Below are 20,422 nucleotides of genomic sequence, written 5' to 3' on the forward strand. Positions count from 1 at the left end.
GGGGGGAACCCTGGTTCTAACCCCAGAATACCAACTAAGTACTTACCTACAAACTGTTAACTTAATTTCCTTCCATAGAATTGCATTAACTGTCTCCTAAAAAATCTTAAGTATGGAGTTGGTTTGTACGAAAACTGCAAATGTACGAAGTTATTTACTTACCTTTTTTCTAAGAAATGTCTCAAGTGTGATATCTAGGCATTTGACACCGATTAGAAAAAGTAACTTAAAAAGTAATCTAAAAAGTAATGCACAGTAATCTGCAACGTAACTAAAAAGTAATTCCGAACTGTTCACTTACCTGTAATTCAACCAACTGCATTTGAACCTGCATTCAACTGTAAATCATTGCATAATATTTTGCAGAGTGTTATTTCACTTACCTGAACCAGGCTTGGTTTTAGAAATAAAATAACTAAATAATATTTTTGATACAAACAAACTGGTCTGAGTTTAGTCTGAGTGTGTGACATTTTTTTGCCCGAGTGTCTACAACAGATGCTTAACACTACCCTCTGATAAAGCCTTACTGCTCGCCCACACTACCACAAATCGTGAGTAAGGTGCTATCTACTTTTACCTCTGCCTACCTTTGGGGTTCCACTGGACTGTGCACACTATACCTCATTTTGGTATAGTATATAGAGAGCCAGCTTTCTATACATATGTTTTGAGATCCAGGACTTATTTGTCAAACTATTTTTCACCATAGGTGACAGAAATTTGCAAAGGTTTCTCCCACAGGATGGCGTAAGCAGCACCAGAAAGATGTCACTGAAGGTTAGTTAGCCTAACGGCTACTGATAGCATTGCTGAGTCCGATACCTCTGGTATACTCCGTCATACAGATAAGTATCTCTTTCACTGGTCCCTCTAAAGGGTGCTTCTTTCGAAATCGAATGTGCAAAAAGATCTTGCGGTGTAAGTCAACCTTAACTGCTTGTAAGGCGTCATCAACATGCTTGCAAAACAGAGCATTGCTAGGGTAAGATAAAAATATTAGATATATTTGCACCTCAGGTTCTAAATGTAGTGGCCTTGAACCAACCTTGGCGTCTAAGGACCACTGAACCGGTCAGTTGATGGAAACCTATTGAAGCTAAATCTATAGCCCAATCTATTTTCAATGATGAGGATGCTTCGACCTCTGCAGAACCTTTTTTCTTCCTGCCCTTTCTGTCCTCCGGCAGAATTCTATATCTGTGGCAATGTCTAACTACAACTCATGGTTATACCTGCCCCATATTGCCAGTGAATTGGCAGCCTGTACAGTAGCACTGGGCATAGTTGAGAACGCCTCCTTGCTGGTTAGGCGGAGTTATGAGTAACAGGAGTTTCCATTATTGCAATTACTCCCAAATATATCAACAACTGGAATAGGTCTCACAGTTTTTCAATTTAAAAATCAGAAAGAGAACAAACTATTGCTTATTTGCTGTTGGAAGCAATTGGCCGATCTGGAAACCATTAAAAATAATCTGGTGGGAATCCAGCAATTGTGGGCCTTCTCTCTATCATCAACAGATGTGAACGGGTCGTTCCCCGGAAGAATGGTAATATTTGACACTGGGATCACTCAGTATTAATATTTATCATTATTTTTATTATTTGAAGATTTGTAAAGCGTGCAGCTACCCAACAGGGTTCCCCGGCGCTGACAGCGGAGCAAGTGGTAATATTTGACACTGGGATCACTCAGTATTAATATTTATCATTATTTTTATTATTTGAAGATTTGTAAAGCGTGCAGCTACCCAACAGGGTTCCCCGGCGCTGACAGCGGAGCAAGCAAGAGAAATTCTGTTGGCATTAGACTTGATTAAAAAGAAAAGTCTTGAGCTTTTTTGGGAAAGCAAAGAGGGATTGACAGTTCCCGAGTTCTTGCGGGAGAGAGTTCCACAAGTTAGGTCCCTGGAAGGAAAACAAACGGCCACCCATACGGGCCAGCCGTACTCTAGGGACTTAAAAGAGGGAAAGATTGGAAGATCATAGATTACGAGGAGGTTGATAGGGCTTGACAAGATTGAGTATGTATGCAGGGGCCATGCCGTGCAGAGCTCTAAACATGTAACAGAGAGCCTTAAATTCGATGTGCTTGCCAACCCTGAGCCAGTGGAGTTGAGAGCAAAGGGGAGACAGCGGCGTGGCAACCTAAAAAGAAGGCGGGCAGCTGCATTCTGAATGAGCTGGAGGCGGCAAACAGAGGTCTTGTCCACACCCAGATATAGAACATTACCATAATCAAGTCTGGAGATCACCAAAGCTTGCATGAAACAGTGCTCTAACCTTGTTACCATTACATGGTCTGACCAACTTGAAGAAGGGGATTCATTTCTGGGAGGAATCACTTCAGTCATTCCATAAAAGGAATATGCTACTTACCAGTATGCATCTGTTCTTGGCATGTAGAGCTGCAGAGTTGTACACTTAGCATAGGTCGCCATCTGGTGTTGGGCCCGGATGTTTGCAGTTTGTTTTTCTTCTTGGACAGTCTTTGGAAGTCACGAGTTTGGTGACTCCTCCTTCGGTCCGTACTGCGCATGGGCTTCGGCTCCATCCTCAGATTGTTTTTCGCCAACAGGGAAATGATGGAGCGTAGTAATAACAGTGAGAAACCCATGTGTTGTATCTAAATAAGATGTACTGGAACGGATACAGGTAGCCGGGGAGGCGGGTGGGCGTGTACAACTCTGCAGCTCTACATGCCAAGAACAGATGCATACTGGTAAGTAGCATATTCCGTTCGAGGCATATGAGCTGCAGATTGTACACTTAGCATAGATTACATAGCAGTACCCAACCTTAGCGGCGACCACCGGTATCCGTTGCAGCTGTTTGAAAAAGTGTCTTTAGTACAGCCTGGCCCACCCTAGCTTGCTGCTTGGAATGCACATCTACACAGTAGTGTTTTGTGAAGGTGTGCGGTGTAGACCATGTGGCTGCCTTGCAGATGTCATCTAAGGGTATATTCCCTAGAAAAGCCATAGAAGCCCCTAACTTTCTTGTAGAGTGGGCTTTAGGGGGAACAGATAATGTTCTCTTTGCCTTTTGATAGCAAATTTGTATGCATTTTACAATCCACCTAGCTATCCCTGATTTTGAAATGGGGTTGCCTTTATGTGGTGGAGAGAAGGAAACGAACAATTGTTTAGTCTTCCTGAAGGGTTGCGTTCTTTGTATGTAGTATAGTAACGCCCTTTTTACATCAAGCGTGTGTAAGGCCCTTTCTGCAACAGATTGGGGTTGCGAAAAGAAGACAGGTAATTCCACTGATTGATTGAGGTGGAAGGGGGAAATGACTTTGGGCAGAAACTTCGGATTTGTGCGAAGTATGACCTTGCTGTGATGCATTTGTATGTAGGGTTCCTGTATGGTGAACGCTTGTATTTCACCGACCCTTCTAAGGGAAGTGATAGCTACAAGGAAAGCTGTTTTCCAGGTGAGAAACTGTAGCTCACATTTGTGCATTGGTTCGAAGGGCGGACCCATTAGACGTGTAAGAACTAAATTTAGATTCCATACAGGGGAAGGTGGTGCCCTGGGAGGAATTACTCGTTTAAGGCCTTCCATGAAGGCTTTAATAGCGGGCACTCTGAAGAGTGATAAATGCTGTCTGTTTTGTAGATAGGCAGCGATCGCTGCTAGGTGTAGGCGTATGGATGAATATGCCAGGTTACACCTGTGAAGATGGAGCAGATAGCATATGATGTGCTGTATGGATGCATCTAGAGGGTTGATTGTATTGTTACGGCAGTAAATTACAAATCTTTTCCACTTTGCGGCATAGCATGCTCTAGTGGTAGGACGTCTGACTTCCATGATGATGTTCATGCAATCAGAGGGAAGGTTAAGGTATCCGAATTCTAGGATTTCAGGAGCCAGATCGCCAGGTTGAGCTGAGCTGGGTCCGGGTGCCTGATTTCTCCATGGTTCTGGGTTAGGAGGCATGGGGATAGATGCAGTTTTTGATGTGGTACCACTGACAGTTGTAGTAGCGTGGTGTACCACGGCTGCCTGGCCCACGTCGGAGTTACCAGAATGAGTGTGAGGGAGTGCTGTTGTAGCTTCCTGACCACTAATGGAATTAGTGGGAGAGGTGGAAAGGCGTATGCAAATCTGCCTGACCAGTTCATCCATATGGCATTGCCCTTGGACAATGGGTGTGGGTATCTGGCGGCGAAGCTTGGGCATTTTTTGTTTTCGTGGGTGGCGAAGAGGTCTATCTGAGGATGCCCCCACTGTTGGAAGAATGGGTGAAGAACTTGTGGATGCAGTTCCCATTCGTGTAGTTGTTGTGTTTGTCTGCTGAGCAGATCTGCTATGGTGTTTTGTACGCCTGGAACGTGCTGTGCCAGGAGAAAGATGTTTTGGGGAATTGCCCATCTCCATATGCTCTGGGCTAAGCGGGGAGAGCTGGGGAGAGTGTGTCCCCCCCTGTTTTTGTATATAATACATCGCAGTCATATTGTCTGTGCGAATGAGGACTGCTTTGCCCGAAATCTGTTTTTGGAAAGATTTTAGGGCTAGAAAGATCGCCAAGAGCTCCAGGTGGTTGATGTGGAGCGATTTTTGCTGTGGCGTCCATAGACCTTGCATGGTGAGGTGTAGGAGGTGCGCTCCCCAGCCGGAGAGCGATGCGTCCGCTGTTAGAATCACCTGAGGAACCGGTTCCAGGAACGGCCGCCCTTTGGAAAGGTTTGTGGTGTTCCACCACTGCAGAGAGTGATGTGTGCGGCCGTCCACCAACACCAGATCCGTCAGCTGACCCTGGGCCTGGTTCCACTGTTGTGCTAGGCACTCTTGAAGTGGACGCATGTGGAGTCTTGCATGGGGCACTATGAAGATGCAAGACGCCATCATTCCTATGAGCTTCATAAACACTCTTGCTGGAAGAGAGTGTTGAGGAAGGAATGTTTTGCGTAAGGCTTGAATGCTTGTGATTCTGGCTGAGTTTGGATAGGCAATACCCTTGGAGGTGTCTATAGTGGCCCCGAGATATTGCTTTGTGTGAGATGGTATGAGGTGGGACTTTTGGTAGTTCACCGTGAAGCCTAGCTGGTGGAGCAGTTGGATGGTGCTGTTTGTATGTTGCACACATTGGTCGTAGGACGCGGCTTTTATCAGCCAGTCGTCCAGGTAAGGGAAGACGTGAATGTGTTGACGTCTGAGGTGTGCTGCTACTACTGCTAGGCATTTGGTAAACACCCGTGGTGCGGTGGTGACCCCGAAGGGGAGAACCGTGAATTGGTAATGTTGCCCGTCCACCACGAACCTGAGGTATTTCCTGTGAGAGGGGTGTATTGGAATGTGAAAGTATGCGTCTTTCAGATCCAAGGTTGTGAGAAAGTCTCCCTGGCAGAGGAGTGGGAGGACTTGCTGTAGGGTGACCATGTGAAAATGGTCTGAATGTATGTAGGCATTTAGAGGCCGGAGGTCGAGAATGGGTCTGAGGGTCCCGTCTTTCTTTGGTATTAAGAAATATAGGGAGTAGACCCCTAGATTTTGTTGATTGACGGGGACCTGCTCTATAGCGTGTTTTTGGAGGAGTGAGAGTACCTCTTGTTTGAGCAGTGTGGAATGTTCTTGAGACATTGGACGGTGCCTTGGTGGGATATTGGGTGGGGTAGATGTTAGTTCGAGACAGTACCCTGACCGAATGATTTGGGTCACCCATTTGTCCGATGTTATGGACTCCCATACGTGGATAAAGTTTTGTAGTCTGCCCCCGACCGGAGTGGAATGGTCTGGGGGGAGCGGAGGGGAGTCATTGTGCGGGGGGGGTGGCAGAACGGGTGTTGTTGGTTTTGCCCCTGCCCTTATTGTTGTTACCCCTGTAACCACCTCTCTGATTGCCCTTTGAAAAGGTATTTTGAGGAGGGGACTTGTAGGAGGTAGAGGCGTTATCGGTGGAGGAGCCTCTGCCTGTGCCACGAAAGGACGAGCGTCGAAAGGAACGTTTGGAGGCTTGTGTTTGGAGTGCCCCCATAGACTTTGCTGTGTCTGTGTCTTTCTTCATCTTTTCGAGCGCTTCGTCTACCTTTGGCCCAAAGAGTGTTTCCTGGTCAAAGGGGTGATTGAGTATGGATGCCTGGACTTCAGGCTTGAACCCTGAGATCCTGAGCCAGGCGTGGCGGCGAAGCAGGACACTGGTATTTATGGCCCTAGAAGCAGTGTCGGCTGCATCGAGGGCACACTTAATGGAGGTGTTTGTAATTAGTTTACCCTCCTGTATCAGGTCATGAGCCTTGTGCTTGTATTTTTCTGGAAGGTGCTGCATAAGAGCCTCTAGTTCGTCATAGTGTGCTCTGTCATAGCGCGCAAGCAGTGCTTGTGTGTTTGCAATGCGCCACATGTTTGCAGCTTGGGAGGCGGTGCGTTTACCAGACGCGTCCAGAAGTTTAGATTCTTTGTCTGGCGGTGGGGCATCTCCTGAGGATTGGGAGTTAGCCCGCTTTCTAGCTGTGGAGACAACTAGGGAATCTAGGGGAGCAGGGCCCTTGATGTAAGCAGGGTCTGTGGGTGCCGCCTTATACTTCTTCTCTATTCTAGGGTTCAGTACTCTGGCTCTGACAGGGTCTTTGAACACCTCTGTAGCGTGCTTGGTGACACCCTTAAGCATGGGTAAAATGGAAGTGGATTTGTCTTGTATATCAAATGTATCCAGTAGGAAGTCTTCTTCTACTGGTTCACTGTGCATGTCCACCCCGTGGTAGTGTGCTGCTCTCTGCACTAAATGGTGAAACCCTAAGGAGTCCTCTGGAGGAGACGGTCTTGATGGGTATAGGTCGTCCTGAGGTACATTGGGTATATCAGGGTTATTGTAATCCTCCCATGGATCTGGGGTCCCTGGTGGAGTGGGATCCATTGGGGCGTCCGCCGGGTAATTGTCCGGATCCCCATCATCCGGATCTGGGGATGGGGTCGGATCGTAGTGAGGTACAGGTGGCGGAGACCTGTGAGGTGGAGGCGGTGGAGGAGGTGGAGGGGGTAGGGGAGGCGGTGGTGGGGAGGGCACTCTGAGGGGAGAAGTAGCAGAGTCCTTCCTTTTGGGTGGAGGAGGAGGAGCCGGAGCATCAAGGCGTCTTTTCTTGGTAGTTAAAGTCAAAAGCCCAGTCTTTGGATCTTTGGACAAAGTCTTTTGTAAAGGGTCTGGTGTAAACAGAGCCAATGGTGTCGAGTCGTCTGTCGGCACCGGTGATTTCGGAACCGGGGGTTTCGATTGTCTGTGTGCGCCATGCTTTTTTGAGGTCTCCGGGTGTTTCGGCGTCGAATGATGTTTCGGCGCCGGAGCATCGGTGCCGACAGATTTGTGTTTGTGTTTGGTCGGCACCGAGTGTCCAGGCTTCGGCACCGGTGGTTTCGGAGTCGAGCTGGATTTTGCAGTCTTCGGTGCCGGATGCTGTTTTTCGGCACCGGGTGTTGGCTGGCTCGATCCCGAGCTGCCATGAGACTTTGGGAGCTTCGACACCGGGCCCGAAGGTGGGGTGATCGAAGTTTTGGTTTTGGTTTTGCCCAGGCCGGCAGGCGAGGGATTAACCTGAGTCTCTTTGGTTTTCGGCGTGGGGGTGGGAGGGGGCATAGTACTCACGGCCCGCTGCGCTGGTGTAATGTCCTCCACGTCGGAGTCGTCGGCCTCGGAAGCGCTGACGACGTCTTCCTCCTGCTCGGTGTGTGTTTGCCCCGAAGCTTCGGCGTCGTCTCCGAAGATGTCCGGTGGAGCTGCAGAGGATGAGTGCGCCATGGTGCGTCGAGCTCTTCGATCTCGGATGGTCTTCTTCGATCGAAAAGACTTGCAGGCGGGGCAGTCTCTGGCCTCGTGTTCCGGAGAGAGGCAAAGGTTACACACCTGATGGAGGTCGGTGTGGGGAAATTTAGACCCACATTTTGGGCACTTTTTGAACGGAGTCCTTTCCATCGGCCGGGACCGGAGTCGCGGAGGGCCCGAAGGCCGGTGTCGATGTACGGGATGGAGAAAGTGCCGCTTCGAGAGATGAAGATGATGAAGGAACTCGAAGAATCGAGGATTTTCCGTCGAGGCTGGAACCGTAGAAGTTCGAAGCCGGAGCACGAAGTATCACATCCGAGCCCGATGGCGGAAAAAAACAATCTGAGGATGGAGCCGAAGCCAATGCGCAGTACGGACCGAAGGAGGAGTCACCAAACTCGTGACTTCCAAAGACTGTCCAAGAAGAAAAACAAACTGCAAACATCCGGGGCCAACACCAGATGGCGACCTATGCTAAGTGTACAATCTGCAGCTCATATGCCTCGAACATATAATTTACAAGGATTGTTAACATGAACCCCCTTAAGGTAATCTTGTCTACAATTTCAACGCTGTCAAACAAAACCTAAGCAGGGGAGAATATGGCAACATCTCTCAAAAGTAGAGGGTGTGATCAACTTTTATTTCACTTCAAATCGGAGACACGCGACTGTCAAGTAACATACTACAAACAACTTTCATTTGTTGGAATACATATCATGTATCGATTGATGGGATGTCTTCAGAGAATCATGCATGAGTGGCAGATTCTAAAAATTCAGAAGCCATGTTGTTAAATGGAGTTCATTCAGGCCAGAAACTGCTTCCCCTCTGTGTGCCTGGTATCATATGCATACAAAGTGACCTTTCCATGCGCTGTGAGGACGTCTGTCTGTCCAGCCCACAATGTATTTCCACCTTCGGTGTCTTACTATGTTGGGGGTACTGGAAAAAATTATTTAATACATGCCTGTACTAATATTGCCACAATTTACAAATGGACAGAAATGAGCTGAAGCCAAGCATTGCAGCTCTATGGAGATTACGTAACTCATTTGTGCTCTTTTGCTACCCGAGAGTTGTACTTTCCAGTTATTGTAAATTTTTGCAAAACTGGCTTCTTAGCCTAGTCCCCAATCAGGAATGTCCTTATCTTGGGGACTCCAACTTAGATAATCTGAAAGGAATATGCTACTTACCAGTATGCATCTGTTCTTGGCATGTAGAGCTGCAGATCTGTACACTTTTGCATAGATCGCCATCTGGTGTTGGGCCCGGATGTTTGCAGTTTGTTTTTCTTCTTGGACAGTCTTTGGAAGTCACGAGTTCGGTGACTCCTCCTTCGGTCCGTACTGGGCATGGGCTTCGGCTCCATCCTCAGATTGTTTTTCGCCAGCAGGGAAAAGATGGAGCGTAGTGATAACAGTAAGAAACCCATGTGTGTTGTATCTAAATAAGATAGACTGGAACAGATACAGGTAGCCGGGGAGGCGGGTGGGCGTGTACAGATCTGCAGCTCTACATGCCAAGAACAGATGCATACTAGTAAGTAGCATATTCCATTCGAGGCATATGAGCTGCAGATTGTACACTTTTGCATAGATTATATAGCAGTACCCAGCCCTAGCGGCGACCACCGGTATCCGTTGCAGCGGTTTGAAATAGTATCTTTAGTACAGCCTGGCCCACACTAGCTTGTTGCTTGGAATGCACGTCTACACAGTAATGTTTTGTGAAGGTGTGCGGAGTTGACCATGTGGCTGCTTTGCAGATGTCATCTAAGGGTATGTTCCCTAGAAAAGCCATAGAAGCCCCTATCTTTCTTGTAGAGTGAGCTTTAGGTGGAACAGATAATGTTCTTTTTGCTTTGTGATAGCAAACTTGTATGCACTTAACAATCCACCTAGCTATCCCTGATTTAGAAATGGGGTTACCTTTATGCGGTGGAGAGAAGGAGACAAACAATTGTTTGGTCTTCCTGAAAGGTTGCGTTCTTTGTATGTAGTACAACAAAGCCCTTTCAACATCAAGTGTATGTAGAGCCCTTTCCGCAACAGATTGAGGTTGCGAGAAAAAAAACGGTAATTCCACCGATTGATTAAGATGGAAGGGAGAAATGACCTTGGGCAGAAATTTGGGGTTTGTACGAAGTATCACCTTGCTGTGATGTATCTGCAAAAAGGGTTCTTGTATAGTGAACGCTTGTATTTCACTAACCCTTCTAAGGGAAGTGATAGCTATGAGGAAAGCTGTTTTCCAGGTGAGGAACTGTAGCTCACATTTATGCATTGGTTCGAAAGGCGGACCCATTAGCCGTGTAAGAACTACGTTTAGATTCCATACAGGGGAAGGTGGTGCCCTGGGTGGAATTACTCGTTTTAGGCCTTCCATAAAGGCTTTAATAGCGGGCACTCTGAACAGTGATAAATGCTGTCTGTTTTGCTGCTAGGTGTAGACGTATGGATGAATATGCCAGGTTACACCTTTGAAGATGGAGCAGATAGCATATGATGTGCTGTATGGATGCATCTAAAGGGTTGATTGTATTGTTACGGCAGTAAACAACAAATCTCTTCCACTTTGCGGCATAGCATGCTCGAGTGGTAGGACGTCTGGCTTCCTTGATAATGTTCATGCAATCAGGGGGAAGGTTAAGGTATCCAAATTCTAAGATTTCAGGAGCCAGATCGCAAGGTTGAGCTGAGCTGGGTCCGGGTGCCTGATTTCTCCATGGTTCTGTGTTAGGAGGCATGGGGACAGGTGCAGTTTTTGATGTGGTACTACCGATAGCTGTAGCAGTGTGGTGTACCACGGCTGCCTGGCCCATGTTGGAGCTACCAGAATGAGTGTGAGGGAGTGCTGCTGTAGCTTCCTTACCACGAACGGAATTAGCGGGAGAGGTGGAAAGGCGTATGCAAATTTGCCTGACCAGTTCATCCATATCACATTGCCTTTGGACAATGGGTGTGGGTATCTGGCGGCGAAGCTTGGGCATTTTTTGTTTTGGTGGGTGGCGAAGAGGTCTATCTGAGGATGCCCCCACTTGTGGAAGAGTGGGCGAAGAACTTGTGGATGCAGTTCCCATTCGCGCATTTGCTGCGTTTGTCTGCTGAGCAGATCTGCCATGGTGTTTTGTATGCCTGGGACGTGCTGTGCCAGGAGAAAGATTTTTTGTGGAATTGCCCATCTCCATATGCTCTGTGCTAAGCGGGAGAGCTGGGGAGAGTGTGTCCCCCCCTGTTTTTGAATATAATACATCGCAGTCATATTGTTTGTGCGAATGAGGACTGCTTTGGCTGAAATTTGTTTCTGAAAGGATTTTAGGGCTAGAAAGATCACCAGTAACTCCAGATGGTTGATGTGGAGTACTTTTTGCTGTGGCGTCCATAGACCTTGCACTGTGAGGTGTAGAAGGTGCGCTCCCCAGCCGGAGAGCGATGCGTCCGTCGTCAGAATCACCTGAGGAACCGGGTCCAGGAACGGCCGCCCTTTGGAAAGGTTTGTGGTGTTCCACCACTGCAGAGAGTGATGGGTGCGGCCGTCCACCAACACCAGATCCGTCAGCTGTCCCTGGGCCTGGTTCCACTGCCGTGCTAGGCACTCTTGGAGTGGACGCATGTGGAGTCTTGCATGGGGCACTATGAAGATGCAAGATGCCATCATCCCTATTAGCTTCATAAACACTCGTGTTGGGAGAGAGTGTTGAAGAGTGAATGTTTGGCGCAAGGCTTGTATGCTTGAGATTCTGGCTGAATTGGGATAGGCTATAGCCTTGGAGGTGTCTATAGTGGCCCCGAGATATTGCTTTGTGTGAGATGGTATGAGGTGGGACTTTTGATGGTTCACCGTGAAGCCTAGCCGGTGGAGCAGTTGGATGGTGCTGTTTGTATGTTGCACACATAGTTCGTAGGACGCGGCTTTTATGAGCCAGTAGTCCAAGTAAGGGAAGACGTGAATGTGTTGTCTTCTGAGGTGAGCTGCTACTACCGCTAGGCATTTGGTAAACACCCGTGGTGCGGTTGTGACCCCGAAGGGGAGAACCTTGAATTGGTAATGCTGACCAGCCACCACAAACCTGAGGTACTTCCTGTGAGAAGGGTGTATTGGAATATGAAAGTATGCGTCTTTCAAGTCCAGTGTAGTGAGAAAGTCTCCCTGACAGAGGAGTGGGAGAACTTGTTGGAGGGTGACCATGTGGAAATGGTCCGAATGTATGTATGCATTTAGAGGCCGGAGGTCTACAATGGGCCGTAGGGTCTCGTCTCTCTTTGGGATTAGAAAATACACAGAGTAGACCCCTAGATTTTGCTGATTGACGGGGACATGCTCTATAGCTTGTTTTTGGAGGAGGGAGATTACCTCCTGTTTGAGCAGTATGGTGTGTTCTTGCGACATTGTACGGTGCCTGGGTGGAATATTGGGTGGGGTAGATGTCAGTTCGAGACAGTAGCCTGACTGAACAATTTGTGTCACCCATTTGTCTGATGTTATGGTCTCCCAGGTGTGAAGAAAATGTTGTAGCCTGCCCCCGACTGGAGTGGAATGGTCTGGGGGAAGCGGGGGAAAGTCATTGGGCGGGTGGCGTGGCAGAACGGGTGTTGTTGGTTTTGCCCCTGCCTTTATTATTGTTTCCACTATAACCACCTCTCTGATAGCCCTTTGAGAAGGTATTCTGAGGAGGGGACTTGTAGGAAGTAGAGGCGTTATCGGCAGAGTAACCTCTGCCTGTGCCCCGAAAGGAGGAACGACGAAATGAACGTCTAGGGGTATGGGATTGTAATGCCCCCATAGACTTTGCCGTATCCGTGTCCTTTTTCATTTTCTCCAATGCTTCGTCCACCTTTGGACCAAATAGGTGTTGTTGGTTAAAGGGGTGATTTAATATAGATGCCTGGACTTCTGGCTTAAACCCTGAGATTCTGAGCCAGGCATGACGACGAAGCAAAACACTGGTGTTTATCGCTCTAAAAGCTGTGTCTGCTGCGTCGAGGGCACATTTAATTGAGGTATTGGTGATGAGCTTTCCCTCCTGTATTAGCTCCTGAGCCCTGTGTTTATGTTTGTCTGGGAGGTGTTGCATGATAGCCTCCAGTTCATCGTAATGTGCTCTATCGTAACGCGCAAGCAGAGCTTGTGTGTTAGCAATGCGCCACATATTTGCGGCCTGCGAGGCAGTGCGTTTACCAGACGCATCTAAGAGCTTTGACTCCTTATCTGGTGGGGGAGCCTCCCCTGAGGATTGAGAGTTAGACCGCTTCCTAGCTGTGGATACCACCAAAGAGTCCAAGGGAGCAGGTCCTTTAATATATGCAGGATCTGTGGGGGCTGCTTTATATTTTTTCTCTATCCTGGGGTTTAGTACCCTAGCTCTGACTGGGTCCTTGAACACCTCTGCAGCATGTTTGGTTACCCCTTTTAGCATGGGCAATATTGCTGAGGCCTTATCTTGTATATCAAAAGTGTCCAGCAGGAAATCGTCCTCAATTGGCTCGCTATGTAATTCTACCCCATGGTAGTGTGCCGCCCGCTGTATTAAGTGGTGGAACCCCAGGGAGTCCTCTGGAGGAGACGGCCTGGATGGATAAATGTAATCCTGAGGCACATCTGGTACATCGGGGTTGTAGTAATCCTCCCATGGGTCTGGTGTCCCTGGAGGTGTGGGGTCTATTGGGGCGTCTGCCGGGTCATAATCTGGATCTCCATAATCAGGGTCTGGAGATGGGGTTGGAGAGCGGTGAGGCAAAGGTGGTGGAGATATGGGAGGTGGAGGAGGTGGAGAAAGTGGAGGAGGTGGAGGTGGAGGAGGTGGTGGGGAGGGTACTCTGAAGGGGGATGTGGCAGAGTCCTTCCGTTTTGGCGGTGGAGGAGGATCTGGCTTGTGTAAATGTCTTTTTTTGGAAGACAAAGTTAAATGACCAGTCTTTGGATCCTTTGTTAAAGTTTTTTGATAAGGATCAGGCGTAAATAGTTCTTCTGGCACCGAATCATCTGTCGGTGCCGATGTTTTCGGAGCCGAGGGCTTCGATGGTTTCTCCATGCCATGCTTTTTCGGGGTCTCCGATTTCTTCGATGCAGAGGCGGTCTTTGGCGCCGGAGCGTCGGTGCCGAGGGACTTATGCTTATGCTTTATCGGCACTGAGAGTGCAGGTTTCGAGCCTGATGACTTCGGAGCCGAACTGGGCGTGGTTTTCTTCGGTGCCGAACGGTGTTTTTCGGCACCAGGAGTAGGCTGGCTCGAGCCCGAGCCGCCGGGAGACTTGTGATGCTTCGAGACCGGGCCCGAAGGTGGGGTGATAGAAGCTGTATGTTTGGTTTTCCCTAGGCCCAGAGGCGAAGGTGTAACCGGAGTCTCTTTCGGTGTGGGTACGGGAGTGGGAGGGGTAAAGTACTCACGACCCTCTGCGCCGGTGTTATCTCCTCCAGGTCAGAGTCGTCGGCCTCGGAAGCGCTGACGAGTTCTTCCTCCTGCTCTGTGTGCTGCTGCCCCGAAGCTCCGGTGTCGTCTCCGAAGATGTCGGGTGGAGCCGAAGTCGATGAGTGCGCCATGGTGCGTCGAGCTCTTCGATCCCGGATGGTCTTTTTCGATCGAAAAGACTTGCAGGCGGGGCAGTCTCGAGCCTCGTGTTCGGGAGAGAGGCAGAGGTTACACACCTGATGGAGGTCGGTGTGGGGAAATTTAGACCCACATTTTGGGCACTTTTTGAAGGGAGTCCTTTCCATCGGCCGAGACAGGAGTCGAGGGAGGCCCGTAGGCCGGTGCCGATGTCTGGAATCGAAAAGTGCCGCCGAGAGAGATGAAGAAGATGATTTCTCTTAAGAATCTCGATAGACGAGGATTTTCCGTCGAAGGTCGAACTGGAAAGGTTCGAAACCGGAGCACGAAGTATCACATCCGAGCCCGATGGCGGAAAAAAATAATCTGAGGATGGAGCCGAAGCCCATGCGCAGTACGGACCGAAGGAGGAGTCACCGAACTCGTGACTTCCAAAGACTGTCCAAGAAGAAAAACAAACTGCAAACATCCGGGCCCAACACCAGATGGCGATCTATGCAAAAGTGTACAATCTGCAGCTCATATGCCTCGAACAGTAAATCTTCAGGAATGTTCTCGGGCTGTCAACATTATTCTCCTGTATTAAGTTGGTGATTCTACCATGAACTGTGAGGCTTGCCCTACAAAAACATTGTCATGTCTTCTGCTTTCTGTCAAAGTCTGATTTTCTTGTGTATTTCTGCTTTGGAAAACAGCTAACAAAACAAACTAAAGTGTCCAGGTGTGAGTTTCCACCAAGCACAACAGAAAACTCTATATATTTTTTATGGTTGAACCCCAATGTTGTTTTCAAAACTTCAAAGACACTACCCACTACTCAAGATCCAGACTCTAGAAGCCAGGCCAATACAAAGCCTGTGAATCTGTAGCAGCCCCATACTGTAAAAGCACAGAAAGACTAATTATATTCAATCCTCACTCAGAGAATCCACAAACCAGTTCCACTGCTTAGGTGCTAACCATGTGAAAGTAAAAATTTGTGAGTGGTTGAATGGACATGCATAATCAAGGGATGTAAACGAGATGAAACGTAACAATTATGTATCAGCAGAGATGATGTAATTATCACTTAACAAAACCATAACCAACACTATGGGACTGGCTGCCAACCTACAATCCTCACCTGGGTTTTCGATTTTTGCCTCAAACACTTTAGTACAACCTTCGTGGCCAGCTAATGCGGTAGTCATCAGCTCCTCCTCACCTGCAAAACAGTAAGAGAAACACAAATATTACACAAACGAACACCAAAGTGTTGGGACAACACTACTTCCACATTAACAGTTGTAATGCAGACTCATCCTCACCTTTTTGATTTGACGGAGTCTCTAGTCCATCTCCTGCCCCTTTAAGAGCCATACTGGAAATGCAATCACTCTTGGCTTTCTGAGTGCTCTGCCGCATGGTTGCATCACCGGAAGACAGTAGTGCCTTTCGAGTTAGATCGATAAGATCCTTCCCAAAGAAGGCCTCCTAAAATCCCAACATAAAAGAAGTTGAGGAAAAAGTTGACAGTAGACAGAAAGACCAACTTAATTTCCTAGATCACTTTATCTATGCTAGGTAGCAGTATCTCCTACCATAGACAAAGGACCTAATTATTTGGGGGCAGCAGTTCAGACACACAAACCCAATATTAGATTAAGCAACTGTTTTCATACCTTTAAATAATGTCTCCTAAATAAACATTCCTCACCTGAAGATAGGCTGGGAACATGTCCTCCAACTTGCTCTTCTTCCTTCCGCGACGCTTCTTCTTCTCATCTCCCTCTGTACCACCAGTCTCCCCTACACCATCCTTTGGACCGTCTCCATGGTTAGCTGAGAGAGACAATTCACTGATTACACAGGACAACTGCAACACCTGCTATAAAGCTTTTCTCAAGCTTTAATCCTCAGTCAGACCTTTTAGCCAGACAGCAACTGGTTTTACTCTAGTAGGTCTATATCCTAGGAGGACTTTCCTTGCAGAAAATACTGGTCTCAGCAAAGAACCTGCCACCTAAATATGGAACAAGTTACTTGAGTTTGATAATGAACTTTTAAGTGGGTACCCGAACCGCAGATTAATCAACTTTAGAATTACCCCGGATGTAAGACTTCAACACCTTTGAACAATTGCTCTCATGCACTGGCAGGTGGAGCCATTGAATTCCACTGAAGCTATGCACCACCTCAGGAAGTGATGGCACACAGCAGTATATAGGCACCACCCCTGCCTGGTAAAGTATAGTTTACCTGTCAGTGTAGTTTTGCAGCTTGAAGAATTGTCTGAATTCACATGCTGTGCATTATTCTGCCATTTGTGGTTGGGTCGGAAATTATTGTATTTGTCTGGTTTTTGTTTTTTTCTTCCCTCCTGTTGGTGGGCGTCGACATACCACCATTTGGTGTCATCCTGTGACGTTTACGTGCTGCCTCCGGAAGCTCCACCTTTGGTCGCCATCTTAGGATTCTTTTTTTTTTCCTTTTCCCTCTGGTCTCATCTTTCTTGGTGGGGAGGGTGGGTCCGCTAGTGAATCCAGAAAATTATACAAGCTGCAAAACTACACTTATAGGTAAGAAACTATACATTTTGCAGCATGAATCTTTTCTGGATTCACATGCTGTTTAGACATTGTAGCAGTTTCCTAGCCATGTGATGGCTGGCAGGAAGAGGAGCGCTGGTTTGTGAATAGATGTTACAAGACTTTTTGTCCTACTTGTGCTTCTTTATTCATTTGAATGTCTACACAGTAATGTTTCGTGAATGTGTGCACTGAAGACCATGTTGCTGCCAGGCAAATGTCCTGATTTGGAGTATAAGCTAGAAATGCAACAGTTGCTCCTTTCTTTCTTGCTGAGTGAGCGCGCAGGGCTCCTTGTAATGTTTGCCCTGCTTGTTTGTGTCATAACTGTATGGCTTGTGCAATCCATCGTGCAATTGTGTCTTTGGTTACTGGTCTTCCTAGAAAACTGTGAGCAATAGATACAAAGAACTGTGTTGTCCTTCTGTATTGCTTGGTTTATTCAATGTAGTACTGGACTGTTCTTCTAGCGTCAAGAGTGTGCAATGCTTTCTCTCCCTATGTTTTGAGGTTTTGGAAGAAACTTGGTATTTGATTGGCTTGGTTTAAGTGGAATTTTGATACCACCTTTGGCATGAAATGTGGATCTGTTCTCATGACAATTCTGTCATTTTGTTTGGAAGTAAGGTTTCTGTACTGTTAGTGCTTGCAATTCACTAAATATGTTGCGATGTTATTGCTTCTAAATAGGCAGTCTTCATTGTGACCATCTGTGGCGTTGCCTTGTGCAGTGGCTCAAATGGTGCTTTTATCAGCTGAGCGAGTACTATATTTAGGTTCCATGGGGTGGGGCACTGTCTTTGGTTTTGCAATGCTTTTTGCTCCCTCCAGGAACTTTTTGACCATGTGAGAAGTGAAGAAGCTCTTCACGGTTTGTCCTCTTGTATATGCTATAATTGCTGCTAAGTGAACCTTCAGTGATGTGTAGGTTAGTTCACTCTGTAGTAAATGTTTTAAGTACTTCCGAACTGTCTCTTACTTTGTGATCTTTTCGGAAAGGCACCATTGAGAGTATCTTTTCCATTTTGGCGTGTAGCATTTTCTTGTGGTTGGCTTCCTTGCCTCTCGTAGAACTGCCATTGTGCTTTCTGGTAGTTTTAGGTGTGAAAATTCTATGGGTTCTGGGTAAAGTACTTTTCCCTTTTGCGTTGTTAGTAAGTCTTGCCTTCCTGGCAATCTGTGAATTGATCGTTGAGATATCTCCTATATCTTTGAGAACCAAGTCTGTCTCACCCATTGTGGGGCGATGAGAATCATTGTCATGTGGCTGATCTTGCATTTGTTGATCAATCTGTGGAGAAGTGGTATCGGGCGAAAAGTGTAAGTAAATATCCCTGACCAGTCTATCCATAGCGCATTCCCCAGGGACTGACTGCAAGGTTGCCTGGATGCAAAGCGTTGGCATTTTGCATTGTGGGGTGTTGCAAAGAGGTCGACTTGCAGAGTTCCCCATTTGTGAAAAATCTTGAGGAGTTCCGGTTGATTCAATTCCCACTTCTGCGATGAAGATGTTTGTTTGCTCAGCCTGTCTGCTTCTACATTGTCTTTTCCTGGTAGGTGTATTGCTATTATGTTTATGTTCCTTGGGATTGCCCACATCCAGAGTTGCTGAGCTAGAGTCGAGAGTGCCAATGACTGCTTGTTTATGAAAAACATGGTGGCTGTGTTGTCTGTTTATATTAGAACTGTACTTCCGTAGAGCTCTTTCTGAAAGGCCTTTAAGGCTAGGAACACTGTTTTTAACTCTAGGATATTGATGTGCTTCAGAGTATACTGCTGTGTCCACAATCCCCTTACTTTGAGGTTGTGCATGGGCACTCCCATCCCATCTGTGAAGCATCTGTCGTTCTGGTCACTGTTGGAGTTGGTTGTGTGAAAAGTCTCGCTTGTGATATGTTTGTTTGGTTCCACCATGCTATTTCCTGCTGTACTGTATGCGTGACAACCACTAGATCTTCCCAACTCCCCGTCGCTTGTGGCCATTGTGCCTGGAGCCATTCTTGGAATGGTCTCATGTGTAGGCGAATGTTGAGAATCAAATGAATGCATGAAGCCATCATTCCTAGCAGCTTCCCCACTGTCCTCACTGTCAGAGCGTTCCCCTTCTGGTATAGCTGTATCTCCTTCAGTACGGCTAATATCCTCTTTTCGCTTGAGAACACCTTCCTTAATATTCCATCTATTTTTGCTTCTAAGAACACTTCCTTGTTCTGGGGAAGATTTGTTCCAGTGTAATGAAAATCCGAGGAGAACTAATGTCTCTTTTTCTTTCTGTATATGCGGTTTTCAGAGTCTGTACCAGCTTGCTCTTACTAACCAGTCTTCTAAGTATGGGTATACATGGATTCCCGGTCTTCTTAGATGAGCGGCCACTCCTGCTAGGCACTGCTGTGAACACTCTTGGTGCTGATTTTAGACCGAATGCTAGCACTTTGAATGGATAGTGTGTTTCGCTGACCACAAATCTTAATAGCCTCTTGTGTTTCTTGTTCATGGGAATGTGTAAGTAGGCATCCTTTAAGTATATGGTTGCCATGTAGTCTCCTTTTTGCAATTGAGGAATCACCTGTTGCAGTGATGTCATTTTGAACCTTTGAGACTTTATGAATTTGTTGAGAAATCTGAGGTCTAGTATCAGACACAGTGTTCTGTCTATCCTTGGAATTAGGAAGTACGTGGAGTAAGTAATATGCTACTTACCAGTATGCATCTGTTCTTGGCATGTAGAGCTGCAGAGTTGTACACTTAGCATAGATCGCCATCTGGTGTTGGGCCCGGATGTTTGCAGTTTGTTTTTCTTCTTGGACAGTCTTTGGAAGTCACGAGTTTGGTGACTCCTCCTTCGGTCCGTACTGCACATGGGCTTCGGCTCCATCCTCAGATTGTTTTTCGCCAACAGGGAAATGATGGAGCTTGGTAATCACAGTGAGAAACCCATGTGTGTAGTATCTAAATAAGATGTACTGGAACGGATACAGGTAGCCGGGGAGGCGGGTGGGCGTGTACAACTCTGCAGCTCTACATGCCAAGAACAGATGCATACTGGTAAGTAGCATATTCCGTTCGAGGCATATGAGCTGCAGATTGTACACTTAGCATAGATTATATAGCAGTACCCAACCCTAGCGGCGACCACCGGTATCCGTTGCAGTGGTTTGAAATAGTGTCTTTAGTACAGCCTGGCCCACTCTAGCTTGCTGCTTGGAATGCACATCTACACAGTAATGTTTTGTGAAGGTGTGCGGTGTAGACCATGTGGCTGCTTTGCAGATGTCATCTAAGGGTATATTCCCTAGAAAGGCCATAGAAGCCCCTAACTTTCTTGTAGAATGGGCTTTAGGCGGAACAGATAATGTTCTTTTAGCCTTTTGGTAGCAAATCTGTATGCATTTTACAATCCACCTAGCTATCCCTGATTTAGAAATGGGGTTGCCTTTATGTGGTGGAGAGAAGGAGACGAACAATTGTTTAGGCTTCCTGAAGGGTTGCGTTCTTTGTATGTAGTATAGCAAGGCCCTTTTTACATCGAGTGTGTGT

At 47.2% G+C, this 20,422-nt stretch overlaps 2 protein-coding genes across 8 annotated transcripts in view; both read right to left on the reverse strand.

Annotated features, from left to right (window-relative positions):
* LOC146832937 (uncharacterized) overlaps positions 1 to 15,196 on the reverse strand; it is a 29,760-nt gene extending 14,564 nt beyond the window's left edge. Inside the window, exons 1-2 of the mRNA XM_085600203.1 lie at positions 15,169 to 15,196; positions 12,485 to 13,414 (exon numbers count right to left, since the gene is read on the reverse strand). Coding sequence (XP_085456329.1) covers positions 12,485 to 13,414; positions 15,169 to 15,196 — 958 coding nt within the window. The remainder of the gene's footprint in view (positions 1 to 12,484; positions 13,415 to 15,168) is intronic.
* KMT2D (lysine methyltransferase 2D) overlaps positions 1 to 20,422 on the reverse strand; it is a 1,389,531-nt gene that overhangs the window by 719,243 nt on the left and 649,866 nt on the right. For all 7 annotated transcript variants that reach the window (XM_085600422.1, XM_085600421.1, XM_085600420.1 and 4 more), the window contains 3 exons: positions 16,015 to 16,139; positions 15,626 to 15,791; positions 15,442 to 15,522 (listed from right to left, as the gene is read on the reverse strand). In XM_085600422.1, the coding sequence (XP_085456548.1) occupies positions 15,442 to 15,522; positions 15,626 to 15,791; positions 16,015 to 16,139 (372 nt within the window). The remainder of the gene's footprint in view (positions 1 to 15,441; positions 15,523 to 15,625; positions 15,792 to 16,014; positions 16,140 to 20,422) is intronic.

This window comes from Triturus cristatus, chromosome 4_2 (assembly GCF_964204655.1).
Source record: "Triturus cristatus chromosome 4_2, aTriCri1.1, whole genome shotgun sequence".
NCBI classification, from domain to species: domain Eukaryota; kingdom Metazoa; phylum Chordata; class Amphibia; order Caudata; family Salamandridae; genus Triturus; species Triturus cristatus.